The sequence below is a fragment of the Pocillopora verrucosa genome, chromosome 1, assembly GCF_036669915.1.
Source record: "Pocillopora verrucosa isolate sample1 chromosome 1, ASM3666991v2, whole genome shotgun sequence".
NCBI classification, from domain to species: Eukaryota; Metazoa; Cnidaria; class Anthozoa; order Scleractinia; family Pocilloporidae; genus Pocillopora; species Pocillopora verrucosa.
In genome coordinates this window covers 23,893,695-23,912,432 of record NC_089312.1, presented here as the reverse complement: position 1 = coordinate 23,912,432, position 18,738 = coordinate 23,893,695, and the positions used below count along the sequence as shown (strand labels likewise).

The window sequence follows — 18,738 nt, the reverse complement described above, 5'->3', positions numbered from 1 at the left end:
ATAAAAAAAACCCTTAAAATAATAATTAATGAGGGTGAACAAACTCTAAAGTACAAGGGTGGTTGGGGCGGACGAAGGAAATGACAAAATTTAATAAAATTAAGCAAAATATTCCATGTATCTTTTTTATACATTGTGAATCGATGTTCATAAAACAAGTTAACTGCGACACTTGAAATACCGCTAAGAGTTACCATTCACCCTTTGGTGCCACAACGTCCGTATGTATATTTTCCATACTGTTCTCTTCCTTGGTTGGCGATCCCTTCCTCTATTCTCGTGACCTCAATGTCTGATTCAGCAGTGATCGCGTACCAAGAAATAAAATGCTTGTTACTCTTAAGATTTAACGGGGTAACATATAATACGACGCAGATGGCAATTCGGCAAACCTACTGTTATTGAAAAAACGTGTTTATCAAACTATCAGGATTAAGTTACGTGTAAATCAGTGGGAAAAGATGACAAACTTTATCAAATGACCTGCACGGTCCTGCGCGTGATCTTATTGAAAAACAAGAGACAAAATCTCTGTAAAAGGGCCATATACGGTGGTGTGAACAGGACTGGAAAGAACCGTACAGCTCCGCAAGATTTCGGCGAAATGAGGAAAGGATAGGAAGCATATAAGAAAGGGAAGGTCATATGTGAAAATGGTTATTGAATGAGTTAGGTCGTGGAGGGGACAGGGGGGCGGGAGCCCGGGAGAACAGGGGGCGGGAGAGGGCGGGAAGCGGGAGCAGAAGTAAAGAAGGTTATACAAAGTTTGTTGTTTATTACTGGGTATTATTCAGTCAAAAACACTTACCTTTTGAAATTTCCATTTAACATCCACCAATGTTTAAAAGAAAATTTTGGAAGCAAGAAAACGTAAATTTTTACTTGGGCTGGAAAAACAGCATTACTTCCGGTGAATTTGGAAATCCCTTCAATTCGATTATGTCATACAACAAATATACAGAAAACTTGACATACTACGAAGTCAAATAGGCTTGTCAGCCCCAATTTACACTCGATTATTAAACGGGCGCTTTAGACTCTCCGAAGAAACATTCTGCAAGATGCTTTCAGACTACCGAGGCGAATGTGATTTGAAAACAAATGAAATCAGTGAAGAAAATCAATTTAAGAAGTTGTCTTGACTCGGCGGAAGAAGAAACTCTAACCAAAATTTGGGGTTTGAAGAGTTCAGTGTGGTCTTCCCGGCGCAGGAGGTTAGAAAACTTCTTTTAGCCTTGAAACTTTCCATAGAGGTTTCAAGAAGATTTCAACCTATCGAACAAATCTGATAATCATCCGAACAAGAATGTTCAATCAAGCTTCACTTGCACTTAAGCTGAACGCTAAAATGGGAAGGGTTCAACAATTGATATGCAGCGATTTAAATCATCCTTTGGAGTCAGCTTTTTTATTCGCTCACGACTAGCTACGACTAGTTACTTACGTCAAAAAGGGAAAGCAAGCACGGATACAAGAGAAGCAAACTCTAAACGTTACATACTTTATTTATTTAATTATTTATTGTTATTATTTATTTATTTATTTAATTCTCCCCAAGGGGCTTTCAACGTTACGTCTGGCTCTTGATTATTTTATTTGATTTTGAAATGGCATTCCTAAATGCATGGAAAAACCTACATTACATTGCAATAGCTATTACATCACACAGTGGACCGAGACTTTCGTCTCTATAACGAGATGTCTGAAGCGATGGTCAAACTGTGATAACCAGGTCAGTGAAACTTAGCGTAATTAAGAAAACTGACCTGTAATAACTTTCATCGGAACCAATGATCCCCCCGCCAAAACAAAGGCCAGAAAATGAACAACAATGTTAAGTTTTGGCACAGTTTGAAAGTTAAACCCGGGCTTCTGATCTTCTTCATTAGCCTGAAGACGGGAGCAACACCGTGAAGAGTGGGAGTCGGGAGGCAAAGGGGCACAAAGGTACGGGAGGCAGGAGAACGTGATACAGGAAGCGGGAGACTCTGACCTCCCTGTTCCCCCCCGACTAGGTCGGGCTGAACAGGAAAACGGTTGGGCTCCGAGTTCGCACATCATGATTTCGAGCCAAGTAATTTCCCGTTCGGCCGACCCACTCAGTCTAGGAGATTTGTATCGTGGCTAGCCGTAGCGAAGGATGACGATATATATTTTTTCATTCTCCGACGGTGTAAGGTTTACCTATTACGTGGTCACAGTTGACTGTTATCATTCAACTTCCAAGACACCTTCAGTTTTTCATTTGACTGAACAGCGGTCTACCTTTAGGCTGAGGAGGAATGGAAACGAAGTGTGAACGCCTAGCTAATATCTGCTTTAGTAAGAAGAAACGATGAACATTATGCTTATTGAGCTCGTCGTTTAAGCTAAGTCTATCAGTTTTTCATATAGTATAATGAAAGACTGTCACCAAAAATCAATTTTAGTTAGTTTGATGTTTGCCCATGGGTAGCGGCGCATCTAGCCACACAGTCAGTAAAGGCGAGCCTCAAATGTCGCAAACTCCTAACAAAACTTCCAACATAAGTGAAGCAAAGAACATCTTGGCTTCAGGCACACAGTCTGAGGAAAAGGCAAATTACGTGGAAATGAATGCACCATCAAATTTAACTGAGGCAGACAGGAATACAGATGAATTAAAAAGACATCTTTCAGAAGGAAGTCTTGCGCGCAAAGAAGTTGTGACTTGTTGTGTGGAACTTCTGAAGTTTTCCTTCACTATAGACGAGACTGAAGAAATTCAAGCAACGTCTGAAGAGTTTGTGCTGAAGAAAGACATCCCTCACGTCGTATTCGAAATTTACACCAGTCTGTTAACGAATTATCCAACTTTGGTGAGCTTTGACCGAGAGAAAGATGAAGTAAGTGAATTTATGAAAATGTATAAAAGAAACTTTTGACTTATAGTTTCTTGTTTTTTGATAAGTTCTTTTCATACATGATTTTTTTTACCTTTAGATATTAATTTTTTTTTGTGTTGTTTTCTTAGGAAACTGAATATGATACAAAAGTTCCAGAGGAACTAAGACTTGCTCAAGATGTTCTTAATTTATTGGCTGGTTTCACTGTGAATTTAACTTCTTGCCCTAAGCTGGCAATAGAATTTGGTAAAACAGGGCTTATTCCAGTCTTTCTGGGGATGACAGAAGCTCTAAAGGATTGTATACCAGACATTATTCCATTTGAGGTAGAAAAACAAAATCAGAGCTGGTACTTAAAAATAAGTTCGAACAGTTTGCATAATTGAAAGAAGAGCTGGCTTTGCTGATGTTGATTGAAGGATATCTTAAAATGACAATAGTTAGTTAACCCTTTAACTCCCTGAAGTGATTAACATGAAACCTCTCCCCATAATATCCATATATTATCCAGCAAACGGCTACTGAGAGTACTCAAACTTATTAGGTAGAAGTTGTTGTCCTGATCTATCACTATATTCTCATAACTAATTTACAAGGAAGTGTGTAGCAGCTAGAGGGGAGAATCAACAGTCAGATCTTTAGAGTTAAAAGGTTAAATATCCCTTATAACCAGCCTATAAGAAGGGATTACAATTCTGTAGTAGAATATTTTTGACGATCAACTAAGGAAAAATGTTTATATGGATAGAAGTCAAGACTGAAAATTTTATGAAAAAAGCAACTATTAATAGCTGTATATCTGTAATAGTATAATTGTTATACACTTCTGTTGTATGGTTAACAAACATTAACCTGTCAACTCTAGGGATCTAGAGAAAAATATTTTTTGTCTTGTCACAAGCATTGGACAAATAACAAATTCTGAGTCCCCATGAGGAATCCAACCTCAGACCTTCGGATCCTGTGCTCTGATGCTCTACCACTGAGCCACAGAGACTCTATGGTGAGTGGGGTCAATTCTGAAGTTCATATGACACATGTCCTACATACTGTTGGGATCAGCAATTTTGATAGTGTCATGTTTGTGAATAGAATTAGAGAGATAGTAAGTTTTGAGCTCAGTAAAGAAATAGAAATAGAGAAAGATGTTTTTTCTGGGATCTGATCATTAATTTTCCTTTCAAGCTGCTACACATTTCCTTGTTAAAATAGTTACAAGAGTTTGGTATTAGATCAAGATAATAACTTATGCATGATACAACAGTGAGTTTGAGTATTCTTATCACTTTTCTGCTGGACAATGTAGGAAATCATAGGGAGAAGTCACATGTTACTCACTCTTGAGAGTCAAAGGGTTTTATAAGCTTAATTGTGGAACTTTAAATTTTCCATGGTGGAATTTGCACAGGAAATTGTAGTGAAGGTTCAATTCAGAAAATATTCATGTCCTACTTAAATTTGAATGTCAATTTGCCTCTATTTTTAGTACAATTATATCAGATTTTGATAACTGGCACTACCTTGACAAAGTTAACATTCTAAATCACAACATGGTTTTTACATTTTACAGGATCCAGAAACAAAAACAATATCAAAGTGGACAGCTAGAGGTAGAACACTATCAAGACTTCTTGGGTCTCTTGTCAATATGGCGATTCAGGTCTCAAACAGGATAGTCTTTTTGGATAGCAATGGGATACAACATTTACTACCTTTCCTTCAATCCCCTGTGACTGCATTTTATATCAAGAGTTTATTTTGCCTTGCGTACCTTGTTGAAGAAGAAGATAATGGAGTAGTAATGGCAGATGCTGGTAAGAATTACCAACATTTTTATGAGTAATTGCATCATGTTTGTAAATGTATGACTTTAAATTTGTGTGACATTTGTGTTACAGTTGGCCTTTGTGCCATTTGATTCCTTCCGATAGTCTTTCTCTCCTGCTGATTTTTAGTTGTTGCATCGTACACCCTTTCACTATTTACTGTTCATGCCACCAGTGTATAGGGACTGATTTGTAAGTTGTATTCACTTGTTTTCACTTTGTAGCTTGCCCCATTTATGCAAGGTAGTGTTTCTCTTGCTATGATCTTATGCCTTGTGTGTGTTATTTAGTCACCACCTTCGTATTGTCAGGCAGCTATTTCTAGTTATAATTTTCCTTTATCTCGTTTCAAGCAAGCTGAGTTTTGTCTTTATTTTGTATATATATTTTGTGTTTGCTGTGGCATTTGATTCATTTATTAGTTCCTTTATTATGTTAGATTCATTTATGCTGTTAAGTTGCCACATGTTTAATTGAATACAATTGATTGTATAAGACCCTTTTTTAATTCGCTTACAGTTTACGAGATTGATTGAAGCTATGTCTCTGTAACGTATCCCCTGGTTTGGTTGGTATTTTCTCTGGTCGCAATTTTCTTGGCTCTTCATTTGGTCTTGATGTTCGTTTGCTGCATCAATGTTTGTAAATAGAAAAACATCTTTCCCAATTCCCCTCCTGTTCCATAAAAAAAGAAAAGAACCTCATTAACCTCCCCTATGTCCCTACTAGCCCCATTTCAAGTAGCTACAGTTTTCCACTCTTCAGGTGAGTCATCCTTAACTCATGTCATGTTAACGTAGATTTTCAAAACAATCATTTTGTCTTATAGAACCAATCAAATTTATAATTCACATGTTGGACAAGGCCATCAAGTCAGGTACACGGGGATATCTGGGTTTCTCTGCCAGTGCAATAGCTGATGGTATTAGTAAACTTGCTGTCAATGAAAATAACAGTAAACAGGTGTGATAAATTTGACTTGAATGATTACATTTCCATAACAGTTGATAATGACACCTTGTTCTTGTTTATTATCTTCCACTTTGGTATGACTAACTGTTATGCATAGGTTGGGAAGAAGCGCTATAATTAGCACCATTCCTGTTGGTGGGAGGAGTGCTCTCAGTATTTGCCAGCTCTTCAACCTTCTCGAGTTTAGGCTGTTCATCATCACTGCAAGCTGGACCGGTACAGTACTTTCCAGGACAACCAAAGTCACGAACAGACTTTGACACTTTACAACCTGAAGACCGACTTTGACGATGTATTGGAAAGAAAAATGAAACAGTACAGTACAAAATCTCTAGTGTATGCTCGCAGTGAAAACTGATGCAAAATGAAACACAAAACTCCTAGTGCCTGATACTACATATGAACTTTACAACTCTTACCAGAATTTCCTAGGGACTGCTACACAGGCTTGATCAGCCAGAGTTTTTTATTTAGAAATTTTGTTACATGACAGAAATAATACTGGTACTTCCTTTTATTTCCAGTTTGGATTTAATGGGGCAATTCCAGCCATTTTTAACATGCTCACGACTTCCAAAGGAGATTCAGATGAGAGGCTTGGAGGGACTACTGCCTTGTGGATGTTGTCATTTGATGCCATCAACAGGGCACTCATTAAAGCTTTCACATCAGCCACTGACACACTACAAAGGTTTGCTCAGGATTCTGATGAAAAAGTTGCAAAAGCCTCCCAAGGTGTTCTTTGGGAAATTGAAACAGAAAACAGAGATCTTACAAGATCAGGTAATAAGAATATTCAATTTGATAATTCACAATTATACTTTGATTAACTTTTGGTAACATCAGTTTTAAAATGAAGTATTGCCCACTTGTTTTACAACTTCTTGGAGTCTGGTTAAAATTTGATCGAGTCATTTAGGATCAAAGATATCTTCAGTGGGGTTAAGTTAGTGTGATACACTGACAATATCTTTTAATGTTGAAAAAGTAAGAGTTCATGATGGTAGGATTCCATTGTAGCTCTCTGCCATTTTTGTAAAGTCTTGTTATTAATAATAACAAGAGGTAAATTTAGGCAGCCAGGGAGCCTGGCCTCTTCCTTATTTTAAGACCATAGCCAAGCACCAAAGGGATGAGTGACTTTAATTGAAATTAAAATTGGTATGGAGATGTCACTTTCTTGCTCCATATGCCCTTTTCAGAGTAGATTTCTCTAAGTTGCTGCCCTTCCATCCTTTGTTGTTCTTCTTGTTTCCCACGTTTTTAAACCTTAGGAACAATTTGAGAATTTTTGTAGGGTCTTCATCCCAAGTTTAAAATTTACCAGCGAGAGAAAACAAGCTGTATACTCTCTTGCCTATAGGCCTTTTGTTGATATTTGAGGTTGAACTAACCAGTACTATAACATGTAATCTAGTTACTACAGATTCTCAGCACATAATGATAAGTTATCAGTGGGATTGTCAAGAAATCATACTTCGTGTGAAGGATGAACTGAGATCTGCAGGATTTAATGTGTGGATCGATGTTGAGAAAATTGAAGGATCTACGTTGCAAAGCATGGCATCTGCCGTGGAGAACTGCGCAGTGTTCGTAATGGCTGTATCGCGGAAGTATTTTGAGAGCCCGAATTGTCGTTCTGGTAAGTCTCGATAAAAATTTACTTTTCTGTTGCCCTACAAGTCTAATGAATATGCCGAGATCTTTTTTAAAATGACAATGGAATTATGATAGACTACTCAGGACACTCTCTTGAAATTACACGCGGACAGTGCTAAAGAGAAGGTAAAAACAATATGGACGTCATGAATGTTTACTCTACTGTTTCCGGTTTTCTCAGGCAGCAATATGCGTATACTAGGCTAACAATGGCTCAGGATTTCCTCTCATCTCCCACTTATAAGGAATAATGTTGGTTGATGATTATGTCAGTAAAACACCTTTATTATTTATTATTGCCTGTACTGACATCCTCTTCCTAAACTTAATTCCGACAACGACATGTGCTGTAAGAGTTCTGAAATTGCGACTTAAAGATGTTAGAAATTCTGACGTGGAACTCAAAGGACCCTTTCCGCTTAATTGGGCCTTTAAACTGTATAAAGTAGTCTACCGTTCATTGAATGTAAGATTTACCTCAGAGAAAAACAAGTAATTAGCTGAGTGATTAGGTACTGTTCATTTTAATGATAGTGTCTTAAAAACGAAACCAAGGTAATCAGAACATAGGGAAATATGTCAAAGATTCAGCCCAATGGAAACTCAAAGAAGAAACTAGAAAATGAGATCAGCGCGGGAAAACGCTTGTGAACATACCAGTTTTCTAGACCAACTACATAGCACTGCATGGGAAACAAAAACGTCCAAGAATACCCTCAGGCTCGGCGCGCAATTTAAAGTATTTCTTTTATAGCATGAAGTGTTTGTGGTTAATGTGATCAAGAAGAACTGTCGCGCATTTCAATTCAGTTCCCACGCCAGCAGCTGTTGATGAACTAAGTTTCTGAACATCTCTTCCTAAATTTGACTGTTTCCTTTGGTTTGTGAATGCACTAACATGATAAAAATTCATCTTAATCCCTCAGAAGCAGAATATGCGTATCAGTTACGAAAGAAAATCATCCCATTGATGATGGAACGTCGGTTTCAACCCAGAGGCTGGCTTGGCATAATAATGGGCACCAAGCTGTGGATGGACTTTAGGGAGGATGGAAATCTTGAAGCAGGAACTAGCCAACTGATAAAAGAACTTGGCCAGACAGTGAAATCCCAAGGTAGGTGTGGCGGGGTGCGTCCTCAAGTTTTTTTAGAAGGAGGCCATATTAAGTTTTTGTGTCTCAACGAAGGATATGAGTGAAAACTGTTTGCAGTTAAACGAGGACATTTGCTACTATTAACGATTCAAGTTCGCTTTTCCTCCCCTATAACTGCACTTTTCCTCCCCTATAACTGCACTTTTCCTTCCCTATAACTGCACTTTTCCTTCCCTATAACTGCACTTTTCCTTCCCTATAACTGCACTTTTCCTTCCCTATAACTGCACTTTTCCTTCCCTATAACTGCACTTTTCCTTCCCTATAACTGCACTTTTCCTTCCCTATAACTGCACTTTTCCTTCCCTATAACTGCACTTTTCCTTCCCTATAACTGCACTTTTCCTTCCCTATAACTGCACTTTCCCTTCCCTATAACTGCACTTTTCCTCCCCTATAACTGCACTTTTCCTCCCCTATAACTGCACTTTTCCTCCCCTATAACTGCACTTTTCCTTCCCTATAACTGCACTTTTCCTTCCCTATAACTGCACTTTTCCTTCCCTATAACTGCTCTTTTCCTTCCCTATAACTGCACTTTTCCTTCCCTATAACTGCACTTTTCCTTCCCTATAACTGCACTTTTCCTTCCCTATAACTGCACTTTTCCTCCCCTATAACTGCACTTTTCCTCCCCTATAACTGCACTTTTCCTCCCCTATAACTGCACTTTTCCTTCCCTATAACTGCACTTTTCCTTCCCTATAACTGCACTTTTCCTCCCCTATAACTGCACTTTTCCTCCCCTATAACTGCACTTTTCCTTCCCTATAACTGCACTTTTCCTTCCCTATAACTGCACTTTTCCTTCCCTATAACTGCACTTTTCCTTCCCTATAACTGCACTTTTCCTTCCCTATAACTGCACTTTTCCTTCCCTATAACTGCACTTTTCCTTCCCTATAACTGCACTTTTCCTCCCTTATAACTGCACTTTTCCTTCCCTATAACTGCACTTTTCCTCCCTTATAACTGCACTTTTCCTTCCCTATAACTGCACTTTTCCTTCCCTATAACTGCACTTTTCCTTCCCTATAACTGCACTTTTCCTTCCCTATAACTGCACTTTTCCTTCCCTATAACTGCACTTTTCCTTCCCTATAACTGCACTTTTCCTTCCCTATAACTGCACTTTTCCTCCCCTATAACTGCACTTTTCCTCCCCTATAACTGCACTTTTCCTTCCCTATAACTGCACTTTTCCTTCCCTATAACTGCACTTTTCCTCCCCTATAACTGCACTTTTCCTTCCCTATAACTGCACTTTTCCTTCCCTATAACTGCACTTTTCCTTCCCTATAACTGCACTTTTCCTTCCCTATAACTGCACTTTTCCTTCCCTATAACTGCACTTTTCCTTCCCTATAACTGCACTTTTCCTTCCCTATAACTGCACTTTTCCTTCCCTATAACTGCTCTTTTCCTTCCCTATAACTGCACTTTTCCTTCCCTATAACTGCACTTTTCCTTCCCTATAACTGCACTTTTCCTCCCCTATAACTGCACTTTTCCTCCCCTATAACTGCACTTTTCCTTCCCTATAACTGCACTTTTCCTCCCCTATAACTGCACTTTTCCTCCCCTATAACTGCACTTTTCCTTCCCTATAACTGCACTTTTCCTTCCCTATAACTGCACTTTTCCTCCCCTATAACTGCACTTTTCCTTCCCTATAACTGCACTTTTCCTTCCCTATAACTGCACTTTTCCTTCCCTATAACTGCACTTTTCCTTCCCTATAACTGCACTTTTCCTTCCCTATAACTGCACTTTTCCTTCCCTATAACTGCACTTTTCCTCCCCTATAACTGCACTTTTCCTTCCCTATAACTGCACTTTTCCTTCCCTATAACTGCACTTTTCCTTCCCTATAACTGCACTTTTCCTTCCCTATAACTGCACTTTTCCTTCCCTATAACTGCACTTTTCCTTCCCTATAACTGCACTTTTCCTTCCCTATAACTGCTCTTTTCCTTCCCTATAACTGCACTTTTCCTTCCCTATAACTGCACTTTTCCTTCCCTATAACTGCACTTTTCCTCCCCTATAACTGCACTTTTCCTCCCCTATAACTGCACTTTTCCTTCCCTATAACTGCACTTTTCCTTCCCTATAACTGCACTTTTCCTTCCCTATAACTGCACTTTTCCTTCCCTATAACTGCACTTTTCCTTCCCTATAACTGCACTTTTCCTTCCCTATAACTGCACTTTTCCTTCCCTATAACTGCACTTTTCCTTCCCTATAACTGCACTTTTCCTTCCCTATAACTGCACTTTTCCTTCCCTATAACTGCACTTTTCCTCCCCTATAACTGCACTTTTCCTTCCCTATAACTGCACTTTTCCTCCCCTATAACTGCACTTTTCCTTCCCTATAACTGCACTTTTCCTTCCCTATAACTGCACTTTTCCTTCCCTATAACTGCACTTTTCCTTCCCTATAACTGCACTTTTCCTCCCCTATAACTGCACTTTTCCTTCCCTATGACTGCACTTTTCCTTCCCTATAACTGCACTTTTCCTTCCCTATAACTGCACTTTTCCTTCCCTATAACTGCACTTTTCCTCCCTTATAACTGCACTTTTCCTTCCCTATAACTTCACTTCTCCTCCCTTATAACTGCACTAAGAAGACTTTCGCGCAATCTCAGCTACTTAAGACGTCAATTGTTTTTTGTTTATCGTGGTCAGCCTTCCATTTAGCTTTATATTAATTGATTCTTAAGTTCGCAAAAAATCGCTATTAAGATTCGAACCAATCCTTAACACGGAAAAGGAGTAGATTTAAACTTTTCCGTTTATTAACAGGGAGTGGAAAAGAGAAATCAAAGGAGGGCGATCTCAAGAAGACACTTCTGTCTTACAAGAAGAACCACCGAGATGTTTATGTGTATCTCTCTGAAAGCGAGAAACTTATAAGAGGCCTGCGCTCTCATCTGGCATCTGGTCAGTTAGCTTCAAATGAAGCGTTTTGGAAAGCAGACGGCTTCGTTGGACTCTATGGGAAGATACCTGACCCAGCAAGTAGGCACTTGCTGGTGAACTTCTTGGTTGATGTAGATTTACCAGAGCTTTTGACTGAGGTAATAAGAATTCTTCGGAGGCGTGTATATCTTGAAGAGCGTTCGGCAGCTAGGGGAAAACGGGTTTTGTCTGCGGAGAAAGATGTGAAGGTAACGAGAAAGAAAAAGGCAAGCTCAATGAAGGCGGGATTTAGAGATGAGGTTCCATCTGAGGTATGATATGTAAACTGGCTCTGTGAATGAGTTTTCTACTGGTGAGGAATGCACGTGTTGTTGAGAAGGCGAGGGTGTAAGACAAATGTGAGATTGAATATTATGTTTAAGGTGAAATACAATCTGAAAATCGGGTAAAAACTCCTGCCCACCCTATCAAGAGACTATTTTTAGCGAAAAAGTAAATTGTTCAGTTTCAAACTAAGGAAATGTCCCCATGCAACCTCTTAATAAACTAGTGAGAATGGCAACCTCAAAGGAGTTAATTCCTTTTGGGTACCAGCAATAGAATTAAACTTATGTGAAAAGTGAGCAGAGTGGGTGGTATTTATTATTTTGGACAATTTCTTTCCCTACATCCATCAAGGCGATTGTTGGAAAATTTAAGAGATGGTGAGTTATAGCAAGGTGTATCTTTATGCGTACCTCGTATAGTTAACTTTTGAGTTTGTAAGTTCGTGAAACCCTGTCGTTTTTAAACAATATTAACAGACATGCATGACGGAATCTTCTCTGTGTTTTCCACAGGAACATTCAGATGCTAAATGGGCCATCGAAGTAATGCTATCGATGTCAGCTGCCATTCTGAACTTTACTGATTTCCACGATGCCTTTTGCGAGGCGTGTGGAAATGCAGGGCTGATCAGGGAATATTTGGAGTTGTTAGAACAACTGAAGAAGTGTACGCCAGAGTTTGAAGATCAAACGGTGGGAGTTTTACTTACTTCTCTCTACTTTTACTCTTTCACTCCGAGGATCTTGTTGTTAATTCTCCTTACTGATTGCCATACAATTTTTATGTTGTGAGATTGGAGAATTTGTTCTTGGATCAGCTAATAATCTCCTAATTGATATTTTTCGTCATTATCATGACTATTTTGCTTGCCTTGTATCGATGTTGTAAGGAGAAATTTTGTGTAGGTTACTTAGGGGAGTTAAAGGGTTAAGTTGTTGTCGTGTTTAGTTTTTTTTATGGCTTTCAGGTTATCTAATCAGACTAGTTTTGTTTCTCTTTGTCTCTGATCATGGTTATGTATATATGGGACAGAGGGAAATCAAAATTAAACTACAGTCGAACCTGTATTAAGTGGCACCGTATTAGGCGGTCACCCTGTATTAGGCTGTCACCCTGTATCAGGCGGTCGGTTGTTTGAGTCTCGAAAAGTTCCCCCTCTTTCCAGCGTTCGCTTCTATTCAGTGTTCGCCTCTTTTCAGCGGTCGCCTCTATTCAGCGGTCACCTCTATTCAGCGGTCGTTGTCATCCTTGACTGAGTCCCAACAGCCTGTTTGTATTGTCTCCTACCTGTATTGAATGGTCACTTAAAGCGGAACCACTCAAATAAAACTAAAAATTATTCTCTCAAGTCAAATTTATTCCATGTTTATCTCACAAAATCAGTGTTAGCACTTAGAGTTCAAATGTGTTCAACGCATTGCAGATTATCTTTGGTCGTTGCACTGTTAGGAAGAAATGGTATTTTTTATTGTGTTTGGTCCTTATTCATTGGAACTTGTATTTAGCGGTCACTCCGCCATTCCCCGTGGGTGACCGCTTAATACAGGCTCAACTGCACATTGTGGTTTAAAATATTTTTAGTAGAGAAAAATTTGAATCACAACATATATGATGCAGATTAATAAACCGGTTGGAGGTACCTATGTACAATACTTCGACTGTTTGTAAGCGTGGTTGTCTACAGCTGTCATGTAAACTGCTTGCCACAAATAGTTGAAATCAGCTTGAAAAAAGCCCTTCCAAATCCCTTCTCCTTCGTTCCGCGTTTTTATTTTAAATATTTTGTTTTCCTCTTCTTTCTTTTCGTTTGCCCTCCTTTCCTCACCTTTCTTAGCCTATCCTAACTATTTCCTTCCCACGTATTTCGTGAGAAGAATCCCGTTGTTGATCTAAACGTAATGAGATTTGATGATTCTTAGACTCCTCTAACCGATGCTGAAGACAAAGACACCAACTTCTCAAGAAAAGGAAGCTTGATATTTGAAGTTCTGGGAGTGCTTCACAATCTTTCCAAACGAATCAGCCTCAAGAAACATTTTGATAATGGTAATGCCGTGGAGACGCTGTTAAGCTTTTTCAGAACAAAGTTCCCTGTTTACAGAATGACTTCTCTTCTAACGCTGGCTTACCTGGTTGACGAGAAAAACAACCACTTGATAATGGCTAGTGAAGGTAAATTGTAGGGTAAAACATGTTGAAATTGATTAGAAAATACTATAGCATGGCCAAAGTTTATCGTTGGAAGCCTTATTGTGCGCATTACAATGCAGATTTCCACAAACTTCCTTCTTTTACCTTTGGTCACTTTCAGTATACTGTTTATCCTAAACCTCAAGGCAGCTTTATGTGCAGGATTAGGTTTAGCCTTAGGGTTACTGTAAATCTGAGATTATTTTAAGTTTTCTCATTACTCATGAGGACCATTCACTTACGCGTTGTTCAACTTAAAGCATCAAACAACAGCGTTTGTGGCTCTAATGGCTACAACTATATAGAGCCATTGCAGAACGGGAGGTGTGAGCTTAATTCTTCATTTCTTTTACGGTCATCAACTGACGTTAACAGATCATAAACCACTCATTTCAGAACCCATCAAAGATATACTGAAGTTGCTGGACAAAGCGAGTCACTCCGCTAACCGACGCAGTCTAGGATTCTCGGCGGCAGAAATAGCTTATGGACTGATGCACGTGGCTACCAATGATGGAAACAAGAGGATGGTAAGACATTACTTCTCAACATTGACCAACAACCGGAAGCAACTACAACAAGATAATTTATGCTGATTGTTAAACACAAATCGACGATCGGTAGCATCTGCCAATCGATAATCGAGGTAATGTTTGCAGGAATGTCCAATACTAATCGATTAAATGAGATCTGGATGAGCCCATTCACCTACTCATACGAACTTGAGAAACAACTTATTATGACGGATGCAACAGCCTTGTTAAAGAAAGATAGAAGAGTTATCAATTTCTAAATGTTAGCAAGAGCATTTTAAGCGATCTTATTTCATAGACTTTGGATCTTTTGGTTTTTTTTCTTTTCACTATTTCTGTTGAACTCATCAGAAGTCTTTATTAGTAAAAGTTTTACTTAAATTTCTCGTCTAACTTACTTTGGTATTATTATGTGTCTTGATTTTTCTAGATCGGCCTGCACGGAGGTATTCCCATGCTGGTCTCCATGTTGAAAGGTTCCAAGGAACACGAGGACGAGAAAGTGGCAGCAGCCAAAGCGCTGTACATGTTATCGTTCGACGAGACCAACAAAGAAGTAATTAGAAGTGACAGCGACACTATGTCATCGCTGCAAAGTCTGCAGAATTCAGATAACAAGGAAATACTGCAAGCGGTGTCTGGTATAATGTGGGAAATACACGGCAAGATAGGACACTCCGAAAACTCAGGTACATGTTCAGTCCCTTCCAGGCCATGGCCATGGCCATGGAAATGTGACTAATATGGCTTGGGGATCAAATTGAATTTGAAAAGTCCGAACAGACCAAGGTTCTTTACCATGACAACTCTCTTCGTAGTATAACTGCGTAACGATAAAATCGAAGACTGTTCTGTCTTGTTCATTTAGTCTCTAACCCTAACTTCTGTCCTATAGCCCACGAGGTAAACAACATACTATCGATTCGCGGTAAGAAAAGAGATGACTGGAAATTAACCACACTATTTTAGCCATTTGCCATGAACTTAATATTATGCTCCCTCATCGCCTTGTTCTAAACCTAGCGGACTTCGCTTCTTTTCGCCAAAAAACATGAGGATTCGGTTCAGCAAAATTGAAAACAAAAGGCATTTCTTAACTTCTTAAAAGTCATCGTCTCATCGACCTTGAAGGGGGAGGGGGGGTGGTGGTGAGAGGGTGGATTTTGACAACCTATGATAATATGAGGACTGACGTTGTGGTTTTTTTCGGCAGATTCTGAAGAGCATGTCATGATAAGCTACCAGTGGGATACACAGCAAACTATGCTTCGTGTGAAACACGAGCTCGAAACTCGAGGATTCTCTGTATGGATGGACGTGGAGCAGATGGAAGGATCCATTTTGGAAACAATGGCTCGAGCTGTGGAGAAATCGTCTGTCTTAGTCTTGGCAATGTCACGAAAGTACCAAAACAGTCCCAACTGTAGATCAGGTAGCTACTTTACTTTAATAGCTCCCCACAATAGAGAGACAGTTTAAAGAGATGCTGATCTAAATGTAAAGGAGCTTTCTCTTTTGTTATGTGGGAGATTTGGCAGTGGATGGCATATCCCATAGAGAGAAGTAGAAGAAAATCTGGAATTTCCTCAAGTCCCCCGATTGAGGAGTGTTTAACGTTACAGAATATTGTTACAACGACGTATGAATTTCACATACATGTACCCTCTCCACGTCTCCACGTAGTACTGATTGTCTCGATGTTGAGCTACTTTGTTAATGTCTAGAGGCCGAATACGCTTACCAAAGAAGAAAGCGCATAATTCCACTGATGATGGAATCTGGATATAACCCTGACGGCTGGCTGGGGATTATTCTGGGCGCTAAGCTATGGATGGACTTCAGGAAGGAGCCGAACGTTGGAATTCAGCAGCTTATGAAAGAAATTTCTAAAGGAAAAACTGGTATGAACCCAGCATCTCGATTTTTTTGTGATTGATTTCTATTTCCATGTTCTAATTCTTGAAATAGTGATTTCTTTTTAATATAAATATTCTTACAGCTGCCTCCCAAAGCGAATTATTAGGAAGCGCTCCTATAAAGGCAAGCGAAAACGAGAAGGTTTTACAATGGAAGAAAGAAGATGTCGCCAAATGGTTACAGGGTATTGGATTTCCAATGTAAGTTGTTGTAGTTTCTCTAATGGTGAAATTTAAAAGCATCCTTGAATAGCCGTCTGCTCATAATCGACCACAGCAGTAACAAGGTAAACTGTCTTGTGTTATTATAAATGGTTATCGTCAGTCTAACGTAAGTTGCACTCCCAGTTATGAGAGTGCAATAGAAAAATACAAGGTAAAAATCTTGGAGGAGCTTATGCAGCTCTCGTTTATTTACAGAGATGACATCAGTGTCAGAGGAAAGCTAGACGGTCCCTTGTTGCACATGCTCAATGAATTGCGAAAAGAGGTTGGTATAAGTTCTTCAGTATTATGACGATCCATTACATATTTGCACTTCGCGCGCGATATGTTTAAGTTTGTCACGTGACCTAACATGGCTCAGCTTAAAGTGGGGAATACCTAGTGACATTCTTTAAGTGATATTTCCAATTTTTGTCCCTTGCATTCAGTGAGATATAATTCTTTCTTCAAAAAAATTTTTTAAGTTGGGAGAGCGTTTTGCTCTAATTACAAGGTATTGACCAACTTCTTTGCTACTTAAGCTTAAGTCGCACTAACCTCGATGAACATCCGTTTGCGACTGTTTGAAAGCGTTTTGTTTCGCACGCTGTAAAAGATATTTTAGGGGGAATAACACAGTGACCTCCACTTGTAACAAACTTTTGCTCGTTTGTTTGTCTTTGAACAGGTAATATCGACGAACTAATGTTCGAGTATATATTTTGCATATCAAGTGGAGGGTCACTCTCTATATACTTTTCCTATCGTGACGACAAGAGTTGTAATATTTTCGAGGTTTGAATGTCTTTCTTCCTGCTGTGTAGGTCACTTGTGCTATTTTGGTTTTGCAGAGCCCTGAATTCTTTTACAGCTCCGTGAAAATAGACCTATGTCTCCCGACCATAATCGAAGTTCTTCAGTTCACCAAAGAGTTAAAAGAACTATTTGGGTAAATCAATGCAGTGAGCCTCAGCGTGACCTTCTGATGCAGGATAGTATTGTCTACATGTATGAACTAATTTGACGTGAATGAGTCACTTCGTTTAACCGGGGCACAAGCTGCGTGCGTCAGACGCCACCCACCTTTCTACGCGCCGTGGATCAACACGGAGCTGTAAAGGTAACGACACCGGGGGATGGCAACAATCTCCCCTGCAGCAGGGTGATCATCGTGGCTACCCAGTCCCAGCCTACCTTTGGGCGCCTGTCACACACTACAGACAAACTAGTGTGTGGAATGAGTACTTATCCAAACGTGGGGGGAAGAGAGGAGAACAATGCAAGCAGATAGCGTGTCGCAATGCCCTCGCAAACCTCCCTGAAGTCCTCATATTATAATGGCGAGAGCGCTGCATTGACTTGGTTTTAACCTTGCCCAAATTGATATAGCCTCATTAAAATTTCAAACGAAGCTGGCCACCCTCCCCTGTGTTTAAAGGCTTCGCATCTCATCTGGCATAGCAAACGATGTTACAGATATTTAACGGTTTCGGATCCCAACAAAGCTTTGTTATATCTACTTTGCTTGCTATTACAGTATGAGACGATCATTTCCTTCTCCAAACTGTAAGTGTTTTTCCTCTTGGAAGGGAAGTGCAGTCAAGTCGTTTTTTTCGAACATGTACCCAGGGTAACGAAACCGACGTGATCCAGAATAATGTTGCAAAGGAGAATCATTTACCCTTGGCACAACCGTTTGATTCTACCGTCTTTGCTTATTTCGTTATACATCTGTTTACACTTTGAGAGCTATCGTGATCGGCACCAAGTTAAATTATACTTTTTCTTACATTAACAAGGGGAAGTGAAGGCGGTACTGACAATACCATTTTAAATGTACAGTTGAGTGTGGCTTCATAAATTATTAAGGATGACTGCTAGATCATGTTTACAAGTATACAGTATGATTTATGGGATTATCCCTTGATGTTAAAGCTATTGGACTTCTGTTGTTCAAAAAATTTGAACGGATACATACGCAGGATGCACGCAAAGTGATCCAGAAAAAGAAATTACAGAAACGAAGAAAAAACCCAAGCAAAAAAAGGAAACAAGAAACAAACATAACAAAGCAAAAAGAACAGGGAAAGTAAGGTGATGGAAGTGTCTCTCCAGATTTGAAAAATAGAATGGCTGGTCATACCGGTGAAGGGTGGGGGAGGGGGT

General features: G+C 39.4%; 1 protein-coding gene across 2 annotated transcripts; it reads left to right on the top strand.

Annotated features, from left to right (window-relative positions):
• The first annotated feature begins 795 nt into the window (after positions 1–795).
• LOC131796767 (uncharacterized) lies at positions 796–18,725 on the top strand. Of its 2 annotated transcripts, XM_059114367.2 has the most exons (18): positions 796–1,214; positions 1,890–2,864; positions 2,993–3,190; positions 4,435–4,678; positions 5,520–5,653; positions 6,187–6,445; positions 7,080–7,304; positions 8,248–8,436; positions 11,286–11,713; positions 12,242–12,421; positions 13,649–13,901; positions 14,316–14,449; positions 14,883–15,141; positions 15,666–15,884; positions 16,177–16,353; positions 16,452–16,569; positions 16,789–16,858; positions 17,424–18,725. In XM_059114367.2, the coding sequence occupies exons 2-18, from the start codon at positions 2,448–2,450 to the stop codon at positions 17,523–17,525; spliced, it is 3,606 nt and encodes a 1,201-aa protein (XP_058970350.2). In that variant the 5' UTR covers positions 796–1,214; positions 1,890–2,447; the 3' UTR covers positions 17,526–18,725. The 2 variants fall into 2 exon arrangements, with proteins under 2 accessions (XP_058970350.2, XP_066020296.1); XM_066164199.1 differs by lacking the exons at positions 796–1,214; positions 1,890–2,864; positions 2,993–3,190 and adding an exon at positions 3,755–3,867.
• The last annotated feature ends 13 nt before the right edge of the window (positions 18,726–18,738 follow it).

Coding starts and splice junctions, on each gene's coding strand:
- LOC131796767 (XM_059114367.2), top strand. CDS start 2,448: ATGGGTAGCGGCGCATCTAGCCACACAGTCAGTAAAGGCGAGCCTCAA. Junction 3,191..4,434: donor CAGACATTATTCCATTTGAG/GTAGAAAAACAA, acceptor TACATTTTACAG/GATCCAGAAACAAAAACAAT. Junction 16,354..16,451: donor AATTTCTAAAGGAAAAACTG/GTATGAACCCAG, acceptor ATATTCTTACAG/CTGCCTCCCAAAGCGAATTA.